The 16,412-nt window shown below is 47.2% G+C and overlaps 1 protein-coding gene across 2 annotated transcripts; it reads right to left on the reverse strand.

Moving 5' to 3' along the window:
- Positions 1-303: 303 nt before the first annotated feature.
- Positions 304-15,842, reverse strand: LOC310671488 (keratin, type II cuticular Hb5-like; the record flags this gene model as incomplete). 2 transcript variants are annotated; one of them, XM_083427633.1, is made up of 9 exons in its annotated part: positions 304-989; positions 1,381-1,412; positions 4,152-4,372; positions 4,942-5,067; positions 7,012-7,176; positions 7,626-7,721; positions 8,389-8,449; positions 9,934-10,142; positions 15,375-15,842. In XM_083427633.1, the coding sequence occupies 9 exons, from the start codon at positions 15,840-15,842 to the stop codon at positions 727-729; spliced, it is 1,641 nt and encodes a 546-aa protein (XP_083283759.1). In that variant the 3' UTR covers positions 304-726. The 2 variants fall into 2 exon arrangements, with proteins under 2 accessions (XP_083283759.1, XP_083283760.1); XM_083427634.1 differs by lacking the exon at positions 15,375-15,842 and adding an exon at positions 11,353-11,465 and having other exon boundaries at positions 7,626-7,717; positions 8,385-8,449.
- Positions 15,843-16,412: the final 570 nt, after the last annotated feature.

The raw sequence follows: 16,412 nt of genomic DNA on the forward strand, positions 1-16,412 counted from the left end.
TAGACCTTTAACACAATATTTTCAGCAGGAAGCTATGTACCGTATTTTTTGCTCTATAAGACTCACTTTTTCCCTCCTAAAAAGTAAGGGGAAATGTGTGTGCGTCTTATGGAGCGAATGCAGGCTGTGCAGCTATCCCAGAAGCCAGAACAGCAAGAGGGATTGCTGCTTTCACTGCACAGCGATCCCTCTTGCTGTTCTGGCTTCTGAGATTCAGAATATTTTTTTTCTTGTTTTCCTCCTCCAAAAACTAGGTGCGTCTCATGGTCTGGTGCGTCTCATAGAGTGAAAAATATGGTACTTATTTTTTTATCATCAGAATACACAGCATTACCAAATGAAATAACCCTTCCCTTTCACTGTAGGCGTTGGAACTTGCTTTCGTAATCAGTTACCCTGAAACGACAACATCCTCTTAAAATCAGTGTTTTGGGTGATCAAGGGGTTTAACTGGAGCTGGAGGAAAGCCCCCGGGGGCTCCTGCCTTACCTCCGTTTGATCTTAGAATAAGGGACCACAAAAATAGCAACAGTCTTTATCCTGGTTATGCAGAAGTTGGTTGATACTCAGAATTCACTGTGAATTGAAAGTGACATAAGATTAGGGAGCCAATAAAGGTGGATGGACCTGTCCCCAAGGATTGTCCTGAAAAGTACAAGAATTGCTGAGTCAAGGTACAAATGCTGAATCAACAACTTCAGGCATGCAGAAACCCAAAGTCTAGATTTAACCTCTTGATGCGCAAGGAGAAGCCGCTGCTGCTACATGTTTAACGTTGGAGCTCTTCACGCTCTGGGTGCTAAATCCTTCGGGAGGAGGGGTATGGCTGTCTCCACATGGGAGACCCGCATCTCCGCAGGGACTCATGCCTCTTTTGAAACCTGCTGGGCTGCAGGGATCTCTTCCATTTGTCATAATGTGCCCACCTCTTCCGGGTCCACAGTGGTGGTCAGGATTGCACACAACGGCGCCCTGGCTCCTCTGTACAGCTGTGGAGGGAAAGGGAAGGAAGGGGCCACATGATGAAAGATATAGAAAGGATCCACAAAAACAGAAAGAAATGAAGAAGAAGAAGAAGAAGAAGAGTTTGGATTTGATATCCCGCCTTTCACTCCCTTTAAGGAGTCTCAAAGCGGCTAACATTCTCCTTTCTCTTCCTCCCCCACAACAAACACTCTGTGAGGTGAGTGGGGCTGAGAGACTTCAGAGAAGTGTGACTGGCCCAAGGTCACCCAGCAGCTGCATGTGGAGGAGCAGAGACGCGAACCCGGTTCCCCAGATTACGAGACTACCTCTCTTAGTCACTACACCACACTGGCTCTCAATGAATGAATTAAATTAGCAATGACATTTCTGGAGGCATCTCTTGGAGGTACTTACAGATGTTCACAGCACATTCTCCATCGCCCATCCTAGAAGGAATTAAATAGATTGAAATATCTCATTAGCTGAATATTAGGCCTAAATCACCAACAGTTTCATAGCTAGAAATAGGTTGTGCATGTATATGTGCATCTCTCTCTCTCTCTCTCTCTCTGTGTGTGTGTCTGTCAATCTATCCATCTGTCTGTCTATTTATCCCTCTGTCTGTCTGTCTGACTGACTGACTGACTTACTGACTGTCTGTCTAGGTATGGCCTTTTAAAGAAGCAATCCAAACTACCCAGAGAGGGGGACAACATACAGGGGGGAAAATGACTTGGCAAAGGCCAGCATTAAACAGCACCCACAGCAGTAAATTCTCAGTGAGAAAAGGTAAAAGGTAAAGGATCACTGGACGGTTATGTCCAGTCAAAGGTGACTACAGTGGTAGCTCTGGATGCAAACAGGATCCATTCCGGACAGTGGCGTAGCGTGGGTTGTCAGCACCCGGGGCAAGGCAAATAATTTGCGCCCCCTAACCTGTGGATTTGCGCCCCCTAACCCTAACCCCCAGATGTTGCACCCGGTGCGGCCGGCCCCCCTGCACCCTCCACGCTACGCCACTGGTTCCGGAGCCCTGTTTGCATGCTGAGTAGAGTGTAACCCTCGACTGCGCGTCTGCGTGTTGCGCAGGTCACAATTTGCCGCTTCCGTGCATGCACGTGATGTCATTTTGAGCATCTGCGCATGCACGAGCGGCGAAACCCGGAAGTAATGTGCTCCGTTACTTCTGGGTCACTGCAGAGCACAACCCGAAAATACTTAACCTGAAGCTACTTCAACCTGAGGTATGACTGTATGGTGTTGCGGCGCTTATCTTGCTTTCAGGCCGAGGGAGTCTGCATTTGTCCACAGACAGCTTTCCGGGTCATGTGGCCAGCGTGACTTACCCACTTCTGGCACAACAGAACACAGTGATGGAAACCAGAGTGCACGGAAACGCTGTTTACCTTCCTGCCGCAGCAGTACCTATTTATCTACTTGCACTGGTGTGCTTTTGAACTGCTAGGTTGGCAGGAGCAGGGACAGAGCAATGGGAGCTCAATGAGAAAGTCACCACCCAAGTGCAGGTAGGAAAAAGCCTGGGAAAAGTCAAACTAGCAGGTCCTTCATGTTGTGAATGCTACCTGTCACCACCTGGGAGCACGTTTATCAGAAAATATTCTAGCTTGTACAATTGGTGAGTTTAAATCCTCCTGTATTAAATTTTCTCATTGTGCTGCTTATTATTTTTTAAGCATGTAAGAAAAATAAAATGAGAACCTGGCACAAGGTCACGTTACATTCATTCTCCCCTCCTTTATTCTGATCACTTGTGCATTGGAAAAAAATGCACACAGAACATATATACTTTGTTGTGTTTGCTTCTATACTTTTTACGAAGTGCTTTGCACATGGATAAATGTCAAGGAACCTCTGCATCTATGCTATGGAACTTCTGTACATTGCAAAGGATTCTGTGGATTCTGAGGCATATTCCAGGTGTACATTCTAGGTGTTTGTGTGTGTGTTGCTACCATCTTAGACAGACTGAAAGCGTGGCCTACAGAATAGGTTCTCTGTTGTGGCTGCATATGGCAAAGGAGGTTAAATGATGGAGAACTAGCTGTCTTCCAGTGAATTTTGAACCTTTACTGATTTGTTTGTGGACCTTTATATGTGCAGTGCATGTCTAACACTCTCATTGCCTTCTGATAGCTTCCTGCAAGAATTGGAATCTCCCTTGCCCCACAACATACCGTATTTTTCGCTCTATAGGACGCACTCCCCCCCAAAAAAATATGAAGGGGAAATGTGTGTGCGTCCTATGGGGCGAATGCTGGCTTTCGCTGAAGCTTGGAGAGCGAGAGGGGTCGGTGCGCACCGACCCCTCTTGCTCTCTAGGCTTCAGGAAGCTATTCGCAAGCCTTCGGAGCGCGGCGGGAGTTCCTGCCGGGCTCTGAAGGCTTGCAGATAGCAGCCTGCAGCCTGAAGCCCGGGGAGCGCAGTGCCAACTCCCGCTGTGCTCCCTGGGCTTCAGGCAGCTATCCGCAAACCTAAAGCCTTCAGGCAGCTATCCCCCCCTAAAAACTAGGTGCGCCCTATGGTCCGGTGCGCCCTATGGAGCAAAAAATACGGTAAGTATATGGCAGGGGTGGGGAACCTGTGACTCACCAGATGTTGCTGTGCTACAGCTCCTGGTTTTTGCGCTGAAAACTGTATCACAGAATTTGGAGAAGTGTGAGATCTGAAGACTAATTACATCTCAAGCCAAGTATTAGTCTGGGAGATGTGAATTAAGTCAGTTCACTTAAAAATGTGGACCAAACAAAAATAACCTTCATCCCTATTTGTGATACAGTTACCAGCCCCTCCAAAAAACACACACATCAAGGTACATTTTTAAAAGCATAGTTTGAAATAAAATATATTTAGAAATCTGCATTTTGAAATAAAGTGATATAGGAATGTATGTTTGGAAAGAAAACATGTTTACAAATATGTATTCGTCTGGAGATTTCCTGTGCGGATCTTTTTTATGCAGATTAATTCAGAAACAACACAATAAGGGTATTCACATGTTACATTCAACAACTGTACAGTTTGCATATCTGTGCATGCCATAGGTTGATTTGTATTATACAAATCAACAAATGTACACGCTTAATATTGCAGTGAAACTTTGACATTTGCTTTTCTGGGGGAGCTTTTCTAAAATAGACTTTCAAATGGGTCCAGAAGTGTCTCACCTGAACTCCTCTCCTTCCAGCAGTTTCCTGTAGGTGGCAATCTCAATATCCAGGGCCAACTTGAGGTTCATCAGTGCCTGATATTCCCGTAGCTGGCAAGCCATGTCCTGCTTGGCTTTATGCAAGGCCTCCTCCAGACCTGCCAGTTTGCATTTGGCATCCTTCACCGCCATCTCCCCACGTTCCTCAGCTCCAGCTACCTCCTCTTCCAGTTTGCAGCGCTGTCGGCACAGAACACACAGAGGGAAGGCGAGAGACAAAGAAAAGAGCACACGACAACAAGGTTCTGTAGCATGAACAGTCTAAGATGAATCTCCATTCTCCTTTGGTTTCCACATGGCTATCAGATGGGTGGTGGCACGAGAAAAGTTCTTGAACAGCTTGTGAGTGGCTGTTCCCCAGGCTTGCACAACTCTACACTCAGGTCCAGTGGCACAGATTCAGGAGGCAAAGGAGGAGAGAAGAGGGAGAAGTTCCATTGCAGAGTGGAACTCCTTGCACTTAGGAGATGTGTTAGGTACCACCCAATGGACATCAAAGGGAACAAGATAGTTCTCATCTTGATGTTTTGGAGCACACATCCAGCTCACTAAGGATTGCACATAATGAAACAACCCTTATCTCTTCTTCCAACACAGGCAGAATGGGTCTTGAATAACATATCCCCTTCTTAAGATGACATTGTGATAATCAGCCACAAGAACTGTTAATATCAGCCCCATCACCGTTATGACACTCCTCAACAATAGTGGTGATCTTGTTGCAGCCAAGCTCCACTGGTCATTCTCACCTGGGATTTGACATTTGAGATTTCAGCCTGCAGTCGGTGAACCATCCGAGTCAGCTCACCAAGTTCATCCTTGACATTGCGTAGATTGTCACAGTGTTTGGCAGCCGTTGTCCTCAGCTCCTGGTACTGCAAGGAGAGAAGTGATGTGGCTGAGCAAAATACCAATACATCTGAAACCCATATGGATAAGTTGAACCTGCTTGCCAAACACATAGTCTCTCACTGAGCTATAGATGCCACCTATCACAGGCAAGTGTTCCTCTACACCAGCGGTTCTCAACCTGTGGGTCCCCAGATGTTGTTGGACTACAACTCCCATCATCCCTGAGCTCTGGCCTTGCTATTTAGGGGTGATGGGAGTTGGAGGCCAACAATATCTGGAGGGCACCAGGCTAAGGAAGGCTGGCCTGCATTATGGAACCAACAAGGCGAAACTGGCAGAGGGAAACTGTTCATAGAATCATAGAATCATAGAGTTGGAAGAGACCACAAGGGCCATCGAGTCCAACCCCCTGCCAAGAAGGAAACACCATCAGAGCACTCCTGACATATGGTTGTCAAGCCTCTGCTTAAAGACCTCCAAAGAAGGAGACTCCACCACACTCCTTGGCAGCAAATTCCACTGTCGAACAGCTCTTACTGTCAGGAAGTTCTTCCTAATGTTTAGGTGGAATCTTCTTTCTTGTAGTTTGGATCCATTGCTCCGTGTCCGCTTCTCTGGAGCAGCAGAAAACAACCTTTCTCCCTCCTCTATGTGACATCCTTTTATATATTTGAACATGGCTATCATATCACCCCTTAACCTCCTCTTCTCCAGGCTAAACATGCCCAGCTCCCTTAGCCGTTCCTCATAAGGCATCGTTTCCAGGCCTTTGACCATTTTGGTTGCCCTCCTCTGGACACGTTCCAGTTTGTCAGTGTCCTTCTTGAACTGTGGTGCCCAGAACTGGACACAGTACTCCAGGTGAGGTCTGACCAGAGCAGAAGACAGTGGCACTATTACTTCCCTTGATCTAGATGCTATACTCCTATTGATGCAGCCCAGAATTGCATTGGCTTTTTTAGCTGCTGCGTCACACTGTTGGCTCATGTCAAGTTTGTGGTCAACCAAGACTCCTAGATCCTTTTCATATGTACTGCTCTCAAGCCTGTTTTAGGTGGTCATCCCATGGCATGCATACCAGGTGATTCCAGCCTTATTACCTGTGTCACCCAGAAAACTATTGTCGCTAGGTGACTAATACACCAATGTGGTGTAGTGGTTAAAGTGTCAGACTAGGACCTGGGTGACCAGGGTTCAAATCTCCACTCAACTACAAAGCTCATTGGGTGACCTTGGGCCAGTCACTGACTCGCTGCCTAACCTACCTCACAGTTATTGTGGGGAAGACCTTGGAGAAAAGGGAGGGATATACTGTAAATGCAACAAACAACCAGGAGGAGGAGGAGGAGCTGGTCCATCTACTCTAGCATCCTCCTGTCAACACAGTGGCTAACCAGAAGCCTCTGGGAAACCTACAAGAAGGATTTGATGACAAGAGTACTCTCCCTCTCCTGTGTGTTCCAGCAACTGGTATGGAGAAGCACTGCTGTCTCCAGCAATTTAGGTGGAGCATAGTCGTAATCAGTGGCGTAGCGTGGGGGGTGCAGGGGAGGCCGGCCGCACCGGGCGCAACATCTGGGGGGGGGGCACTCGCACTCGCAGCTCTCTGCCTCTACCTGGCTCACTCACTCTCTCTCACTGCAGTGCTGGCTGTGCGAATCCGATCCGAGCCGCCGGGTCGCCGCCCACTGTGGAGGGGAGGGTGCCAGGCGTGTGGTGCGGTGCGGAGAGAGAGCGAGGGACTATCTGGGGGAGGGAGACAGTGCAGCGGGGGGGGGGGGGCGCAAATTACTTGCCTTGCCCCAGGTTAGGGGGCGCAAATTACTTGCCTTGCCCCGGGTGCTGACAACCCACACTAGGCCACTGGTCGTAATGGCTAGTTTGGGGTACACACACACATACACACACACACACACACACACACAAACATATATAATGGAGATGTTCAAGAAGATAGATCAATGAACCTGGCACTGGCACCAAGCCTCAGCCTCGGCTCGACTCCGGGAGGCAATGTCTTCGTACCGACGGTGGAACTCTTCAATGATGCAGCCCAGATCCAGGCCTCGGCTGTTGTCCATTTTCACTGTGACACAAGTGTCTGAGATGCATGACTGCAACTCACATATTTCCTATGAATTACACAGAACACGTTCAGCCTGTGGCTGTTGAATTTCCTTTTTTAATGTCACAATTCTGAGTTGGATAGTAAAGTGTTTTACTTGGGATAAGTTTTTTTAAGTCTAAAAAAAGGATGCTTGCACCTAGACCTTAAACATGTTTATGTCTACATAAAGTGGTATTCACACATAATATTCAACAAGTATACAATCCGAATTCCTGTGTACACAAATAGTTGAGGTACACATTCAGGTGTGACAATGACCCTGTGTACATATCAGTTGAGCTGTACAAGTCAAGAAGGGTACATTTATTTCCACTTATTTCAGGGGCTCTTAGGATGACAGCCTTCATCTTAAATAAGAAGGGAGGGGAGCCTCTGACCTTCGAGACGGGACCATGAGAACCATTTTGTGATGACAACCAAGCAGCATGATCAAATATAAACATTCCTTGTTACCTCTTCAAATGTATTTCTGTAAAAGCAGATGTCTTGCATTAAAGTTTCCACCTTGGCTTCTTTCTGTGACTTGTCCATGAAGACACAATCCACTTCCTAGGAGAAGACAAAAAGGTACAGTGCTGAAGCAAAGTTTCATCACAGCTCCTACTATCTGGGTTGCCTAGACAGCTAGTTAGTGAGGAGTATTGTTGTACAGCACTTGCACTCGGTTACAGCTGATGTAACCGAGTGCTTTGTCAATAAAGAATTAAAAATCCAGTTGCTTACCCTCATTGTTCTGGTTGCGCTCAGTACATTTATGAATAATTTGCACTTTCATAAAAGGTTTATCTAGCTGGTATACAATATGCAAAGCTATAATAAAATCATCAAAAGCATCCATGAAGACATTGTTAAAAATCAATAAAACGTAAATAAATACTGATCTGCTTGAAGTGCTTCAAGCCAGGTCTCTTGAGTCTTCACCTAGACCAGGGAAGGAGAACCTGAGGCCTTTCAGATGTTGCTGGACTCCAGCTACCATCAGCCCCAGGTAGCACGAGCAATGGGGAAAGATGATGGAAATTGTAGTCCCTCGTCACATGGAAGGCCACAGATTAACCTCCTTTGGTCAAGTCACTACACTGCATTGGTTCTCCAGAACAAAATGACCATATTCTTGCGATACTTCTTCTCTACAGCTGATCCATTCTGATACCATACCAACAAACCACCAACAATTCTCTCAAGGTCTTTAGCAGAAATATGGCCCATCACTTGCCTTTTTAAGTGCAACATATTCGTTTTCAGCACAGGTCCTTCGACTGCATTCTTCCTCAAACCTGGGGAGGTTATAAAGACAGACTTTGTGCGTTAGTGACTAATAATTAATATCACCATGTTGAACCACAAAGAAAGGAAGGCCTTTCTAAATAGAAGGTCAGTATGTCCTCAAATGACTAGCCATATAGTGACTTGTTAAGGCTTGGGGTCTCATTGAAATAGTCCACTTATGGGTAGGCTGGACCACTTCCTAATCAAAGCTGGCCCTAACATTAGGCAGAGTGGTGGCAATGGCAAGGAGTGGCAACAAGTTGTTGGAAGACAGAGCAGTGAGTTTTGTGTGATCTGCCCTGCACTGTCTAAGCTAGCCAGCTGTCCCATCACCAATGTTGGAATAAGATTCAACTGCCTGTCTGGCTGGTTTGTGTATACAGAATGGTGGTGGTGTCAGGAAGCCACCATCATTCCTTTGCATCGGGCAGCAAAATGTATTGGGCAGGCCATGTTGTTCATATTCCAGGCACAGGCTCCATGGCTCACATGACTCAAGGTCCCCCCCTCATGCAAAGGTCCCAGCATATAGAAAATGTAGCCAGCTGCATATGCCCATGTAGCCAGTTGGGGAAAAGTGGGAAATGAATGAATGAATGAATGAATGAATGAATGAATGAATGACAGGAGTTTGGGCCATTGGTCATCATGACCCACTACCAGGTTGTGGCCTGGTCTGATGTGGGTCACAACAGCAGCACAGCCACCATACAAATATCTATTGGCACTGGGTCACCCAGTGCATCAGGGACGCAGGTGGCACTGTGGTCTAAACCACTGAGCCTCTTGGGCTTGCCAATCAGAAGGTCAGCGGTTCAAATCCGCATAATGGGATGAGCTCCCATTGCTCGGTCCCTGCTCCTTTCAACCTAGCAGTTTGAAAGCACATCAGAAAGTGCAAGTAGATAAATAGGTACCGCTCCGGCGGGAAGGTAAATGGTGTTTCCGTGCGTTGCTCTGGTTTCGGTGTTCCATTGCGCCAGATGCGGCTTAGTCATGCTGGCCACATGACCCGGAAAAACTGTCTGAGGACAAACGCTGGCTCCCCCGGCCTGCAAAGTGAGATGAGCACAGGAACCCAAGAGTCTGCTACTGGACTTAACTGTCAGGGGTCCCTTACCTTTTCAGCACCCAGTGCATGATTGGGTTAAAGGTGGGTGCCAGGTCTGAAAAAGTTGAAGAGTTCTCAATGTGAGCATTGAGAGCATTGAGCCAATGGCCACCTGCTGCCAAGCAGTGCAACTCACGCCACACGGCTTCCCACAAAGAATCCTTGGAGCTGTAGTTCAACCGTCACAGAGCTACAGTTCCCAGCACCTTTAACATTCTACCTTGAACCCAGATTTACCACTTCATTGAGGAAAACATGGTGGGCCTAATGCAGAGAATAACCTGCAGAGAATAACCCTGTTATTCAGCCATGCTGCTGTTGCGACCCACCTCAGACCAGGCCACTTAGAAGAAAAATGCCGAACCCAGCCCTGGAGTTCACCTCTTCTTGTTCCCTTCCATGCTTTCTCTCCAATTGTTCATTTCGACCTTCAGCTGATTCCTCTCCCATTCCAGGCACTCCAGCTCCTTCCTCAGCCTACTGATGTATTCGCCAAACAGGGGCTCCATGTGGCTTTTCTGGCGCTTCTTCTCCTTCAAGAAGTCCCACTTGGTCTTCAGCATCAGGTTGTGCTGCTCCAGGAACCGGACCTGAATGGAGAGCAAAAGCAGCTTAAGGGAGACCATTTTTTATTTTTTAAAAGGGTGATGTATTGGTTGATCATGTTATTTATTCACATGCTACATAGGAAACTAGACAGCTTCTCAAAAAGCAGAGACATCACCTTGCCAACAAAGGTCTGTATAGTCAAAGCTATGGTTTTCCCAGTAGTGATGTACGGAAGTGAGAGCTGGACCATAAAGAAGGCTGATCGCTGAAGAATTGATGCTTTTGAATTCTGGTGCTGGAGGAGACTCTTGAGAGTCCCATGGACTGCAAGAAGATCAAAGCTAGCCATTCTGAAGGAAATCAGCCCTGAGTGCTCACTGGAAGGACAGATCCTGAAGCTGAGGCTCCAAGACTTTGGCCACCTCATGAGAAGAGAAGACTCCCTGGAAAAGACCCTGATGTTGGGAAAGATGGAGGGCACAAGGAGAAGGGGACGACAGAGGATGAGGTGGTTGGATAGTGTTCTCGAAGCTACCAGCATGAGTTTGACCAAACTGCGGGAGGCAGTGGAAGACAGGAGTGCCTGGTGTGCTCTGGTCCATGGGGACACAAAGAGTTGGACATGACTAAACAGCAATGTGAGAAACTAAACTGGAGAAAAATGCTTGGCTGGAGCGTTCAACCATCCAAACCCCCCATGCACTTTGAACTGGTCCCCATGTGCACTGTGATACAGACACAGGAAGGTCCTACATGTACTTCAGTTGAGAAGGCAGATATATGTGCAGAGAAATGCTTCTGCTGATCTGCCTCCATACAACACAGAATGTCTATAAGGAAATAGATTGGGGTTGAGGATTCCCATGTCCTGGGTGGACCACATGTAACCTTCTGGAGTTCCCTATCTGGCCCTTGACAGTCCCCCCAGGCCACATCCAATTCTGTGCAACACCAGCCTTTCTTTGCACTTCCCTTGCATGTTTTTGCCTAGCTGGAATATGTTCTCGAACTCTGATAATGCTGCTTGCTTGCCTGGGCAGAGGATAGAGAGGGATGTGTGAGATATGAATAAACCAGGCTATGGCTAAAAAGTAAAATTCCCATTCCTTGCTCTGCCCACTTTTGCTCTAGCCTTCACTAACAGGTGGCCCCCAGAAGGTTGCCAAGAAAGGAATGTGGCCCTTGAGCTAAAAAATGTCATCACCCCTTGATTACGGTATCAGAGAGCATTATTTTCACTCTTTTTTGTACCATGTGACATAGAGGGCCACCCCGGCCATGCCTTTCTCCCATGTAGCTGATTTGGATGTATCCACAAGGAGGAAACCACATGCAAAGGGATTTCACTGGGACTGAAACCCCCATATCAGTTTTGCAGAAAAGTTCTGCATGAGGACTATCCTATCTGCCATTGCAACAGATCCTTACATATGTTGTTTCTGTATCCATTACAACAACCCTGTAAGGAAGGCAGATGAATATATTTGCAGAGGGGAGCAGGGATTGAAACTGAAAGAATACTATCTCTAAGTTGAGAGAGGAACAGGGGCATTTACCGTATTTTTTGCTCTATAAGACTCACTTTTTCCCTCCTAAAAAGTAAGGGGAAATGTGTGTGCTTCTTATGGAGCGAATGCGGGCTGCGCAGCTATCCCAGAAACCAGAACAGCAAGAGGGATTGCTGCGCAGTGAAAGCAGTGATCCCTCTTGCTGTTCTGGTTTCTGGGATTCAGAATATTTTTTTTCTTGTTTTCCTCCTCCAAAAACTAGGTGCGTCTTATGGTCTGGTGCGTCTTATAGAGCGGAAAATACGGTGAATTCACAACGCCTATCCATTAGCTCCTGCCTGCAGCCAGCAAGTGCTATGCTAAAGGAGTGCAAAATGATCTCAGCAAAATAAAGAGAAAGAAAGTTCCAATTTCTCCCTTCTCCCTCATGATTACTCTGCATCTTTCAGCATTCTCTATCTACACACAAATACAGAGCCAATGACCTGCGATTTTCACACTGTTAATGCTTGGGTCAAACAGAATTCCCCCTTTGTCTTCAACCACATACAATTATCTGACCACTGCTTGATTGGCTTGAAAGCCCATTCAGCTCAGCATCCTGTTTCCATAGTGGCTAACCAGACACCTCTTAAAGGTAAAGGTAAAGGTACCCCTGCCCGTACGGGCCAGTCTTGCCAGACTCTAGGGTTGTGCGCTCATCTCACTCTAGAGGCCAGGAGCCAGCGCTGTCCGAAGACACTTCCGGGTCACGTGGCCAGCGTGACAAGCTGCATCTGGCGAGCCAGCGCAGCACACGGAACGCCGTTTACCTTCCCGCTGGTAAGCGGTCCCTATTTATCTACTTGCACCCGGGGGTGCTTTCGAACTGCTAGGTTGGCAGGCGCTGGGACCGAGCGATGGGAGTGCACTCCGCCGCGGGGATTTGAACCGCCGACCTTTCGATCGGCAACTCCTAGGAGCTGAGGCTTTAACTCACAGCGCCACCTGTGTCCCTTAGACACCTCTTAGAAGCCCACAAACAAGCTATGAGTGCTACACTGCTCTCCCCACCTGTTCTTCTGGACAATTTCTAATCTGGATTTTTCTGTTGCCATTGGCATGCTGAAAAAGTTGCTTCAGGTGCACACAGGTCATTCTTGATTCCACACCACATGGTTTCTAGAGCCACAAATCCAATAAGCTCTGAACAGACCAGAATCTAGTAGAAAAAGAAAAAAAGAAAACTCCCAAAGCTTCTGCAAATAAGCTATAGGAACTTGGGAAGCTGCCTTATGCTAAATCAGACAACTAGTCCATTGCTCCAGGCATGGCCAAACTTGGCCCTCCAGATGTTTGGGGACTACAGTGGTACCTCGGGTTACAAACTCTTCGAGTTACAAGCGGTTCAGGTTACAGACTCCACTAACCCGGAAGTAGTACCTCGGGTTAAGAACTTTGCTTCAGGATGAGAACAGAAATCGTGCAGCAGTGGTGTGGCGGCAGCAGGAGGCCCCATTAGCTAAAGTGGTGCTTCAGGTTAAGAACAGTTTCAGGTTAAGAATGGAACTCTAGAATGAATTAAGTTCTTAACCAGAGGTACCACTGTACAATTCCCATCAATCCTGACCACTGGTCCTGTTAGCTAGGGATGATGGGAGTTGTAGTCCCAAAACATCTGGAGGGCCAATTTGGCCATGGGTTTCAAACAGGGGATACTCCCAGTCCTATCTGGGGATGCCGGGGATTAAATTTGGGGCCTTCTGCATGCAAAGCAGATGCTCAATCAGCCAGCTGTGGCCCTTCCCATTTTATCCCCTTTTCTCCTTTCTGCATTTGATTCCTAGGGTAATCTGTTTCCACACACCCCAGGAACTGGCCATTGAAACAAGTTGAAAGGGTGCTTCTCTTGCAGGGGGTGGGCCATTCAGCTGATTTGCTTATCAGTACCAGCTGCTGCTGGGTACACCTCCCATATTCTTACGCAGCCATCCCTCTTTGTTTTCAAAACCCCAGCTTTCCAAATGTGTTTGGAACATGACTGAGTAACTTGCCAGTGAGGCCAAGAGAGCAGCTGGTGCCACTGGAGTAGGACTTCAGGGCACAGGCCAAAGGGCCCACTCAGCAGAATGAACACTCACACTTTACATTGTGGGTGCCCTTTGCGGGGTCTCACGCAGTGCTACAGTTCCCAGGGAACTTACTGGCAAACAGGGACTGGCCTGCTTCTCAGTGTTCTTTTTTGGAGGTTCATGCTCAGTAGTCAAGTTTCATTGCTGGGAGGTGGGGCCAGTCCCATACATATAAGGGGGTAGAGCTGACAGTATCCAGGCTTAGGAGATTCATCCTCCCTGCCCTCCCTTAGTTTAATGTTTTCTTGTTTGCAGGTTAGCTTTTTCTTCCTGTTTAGCGGGCGCTGCTACGGTCTATGACTGGTTGCTGTTGAAGGACTGGGAAGAAATTTTCCTGCTTTGGCAGGTTTTGTCTTCCCCGTAGCAATTTGTCACAACTTTGGCGGTTATGGCCTTGGTTGGAATCGTTTAGTCTTTTCTTCCCTATAATGGGGTGTGTGAAGTGATGACTCAACCCCCTGCGGCAGTGATTCCAGGGTCCCCTCTTAAAGGGGTGTCACTAGCCATACCCTGAAAGGTTGTCAGTGAACTACCCTGCATACGGGGATATGGGCTGGGCTGCCTGCTACACTTACATCTCGCAGAGCACCCCCATATTGCATTTACCCTGATGTTTACCATATTCCAGTTCCCCCAGCTGCAGGGCTGGGAGGGATACACGCCCAAGGCCTAAGCCAAGTTCTTCCTACATTCAGAAGTTTAATAAAGTTGTGGCCTAATTTTAATTCCCTATAACGTTCTCAGAGTCTTTATTCCTTCCTTATGATCCCTGGGGGCTGGGGCTGTCGCCGCCTGGTCACGCAATGAGCAGGAGGGCCATCAAATGCCTCAGGGGTGGCGTACCAGATTTCAAAGTAAGTGACGTATTCCATGTTGTCATCTAAAGGGGTTGCAGAGGACATAAGGCCATAAGGTTCAGAGTCTAAGATTACCTAACTGCATTACTACCTTGGAGAGGAGCGAAGTCCGAAAATGTATAAGAGAATCTCACACTGGCCACTTCTTCTATGTAATAGCAGCCGCTGTCCATGTGCTCTCAAAGTGAGTAAGGATGGGCAAACCAGTCCCTTCATGGTTTATGACACTTTTCCATGTGTTCAACCAGAAGTCTGCCCTCTTTCCTCATGCCCTCCCCAGCCCCACAACAGCCACATGAAAACCCACATTTAAATATGTATTTAAAAAACATTTTCTCTCCAAAGATGCATCTCTAAACATTCTTTTCTTACAAAATACACATTTTTAAATGTATTAAAAAAAATTTTTTTTGCATAGAAAACCGGATCAGAACACTTGGGAAGTGTTGAAGCCAGTGGACAACCAAGTTCCAATCTGCACATTGCTCCAAGAGATGCAGACCAGTTTAGTGTCAGCTGGGAAGGGGACAGAGAAAAGGCCTGTTCTCTCCTGAAGATGCCATTGCATTCACAGGAGAATCGGAAGCAGCTGGCATCTGTCTTTGGTGAGCAAAAGTCTCCCATCTCTGACATTTCCTTGCACAAGTTCATATTTTCCTATTTCAGTTTGCTTTCCAGTATTTTTTATGCAGTTGGAATTTAGGGGCTTTGGGGCAAATAGCATGTCAATGATTGAGCAGCAGGCTTTAAAGACACATGGTCAAAGCATCGCATTGAGTGCTGACCTGTTAACTCACCTTGTCAATGAAACAGGCAAATTTGCTGTTCAGGCACTGGAGCTCATTCTTCTCCTGGCATTTCATCGCTTGGGCGGCAGAGTTGATTTCCAGGTTGAGAGGTTGCAACAGAGACTCATTGCAAGTCACAGGAGTGATGAAGGGCGTCCCAGTTCCGCTGGCAACGGGTCGCCTAAGCCCATATGAGCCATAAGGACTGTGACTGAATCCAGTGCCAGAATAGCCGACTCCCCGATGGCCATATCCATATCTAGCGGAGTGGTAGCCACCACTGGAACTTCTGGATCTTCTTGAGCTGATGCCACCCAGACTTCTGCTGCTAAAGTAACCAGCTGCCCTGAACCCAGAGCTGGATCCCCTTGAAGGGCTGGGAGAGCTGGTACGGTCTTTGCTCCCGATCGGCGGAAGGACAGCTGAGCAGGAAGTAAAGCTGCTGGGTCCGTTTCCAGGGCTCGATGGAGAAGACATTGCTTCTGAAGTTAAATGCGTTCGAAAACGAGGAGAGTTAAAAATTGCAGGAAGGGCCCTCACAAAACAGCCTGATCCACTCTGAAAAGAGCTTGGCCTTTATATTTCTTTGGAGAACTGGGTTTGGCAGTCTCATAATGGGGAGATCAGAACGTTTCCAGCATTTATGAGCTTGGAATGCTGTGCTTAATTAAAAAAAAGCAAAGTGTGGCTTATTGAGCCTATAAAATATACACAGCTACTAGTCATTGTCCAGAATGCACAATCTACAAAGCTGTATTTTTCACTCTCCCTGGTTCTTGTTTTTTTCAGATTGTTAATGGCAGGGGTGCCCACTTGAATAAAATATTGGGAGGGGGCAAGTAAGCCCCACCTTGCGTAATTGATCACGGAATGCTGCACATGCACTCCAAAATGCCCATCAACTTTGGGGGCAGCCCCCTTTCTTCTACACAGGTTGGAAAGCTAACATTGAAAGCTGTTGAAATGAAAAATGCAATAAATATAAGTGTGTGTGTGTGTGTGTATACCCTACATTTCCCCCCTACAAAGCATGTGCTCAAAGCAGCT

Source organism: Podarcis tiliguerta (genome assembly GCF_965153285.1).
Source record: "Podarcis tiliguerta genome assembly, chromosome: 2".
In the NCBI taxonomy this organism is placed as follows: domain Eukaryota; kingdom Metazoa; phylum Chordata; class Lepidosauria; order Squamata; family Lacertidae; genus Podarcis; species Podarcis tiliguerta.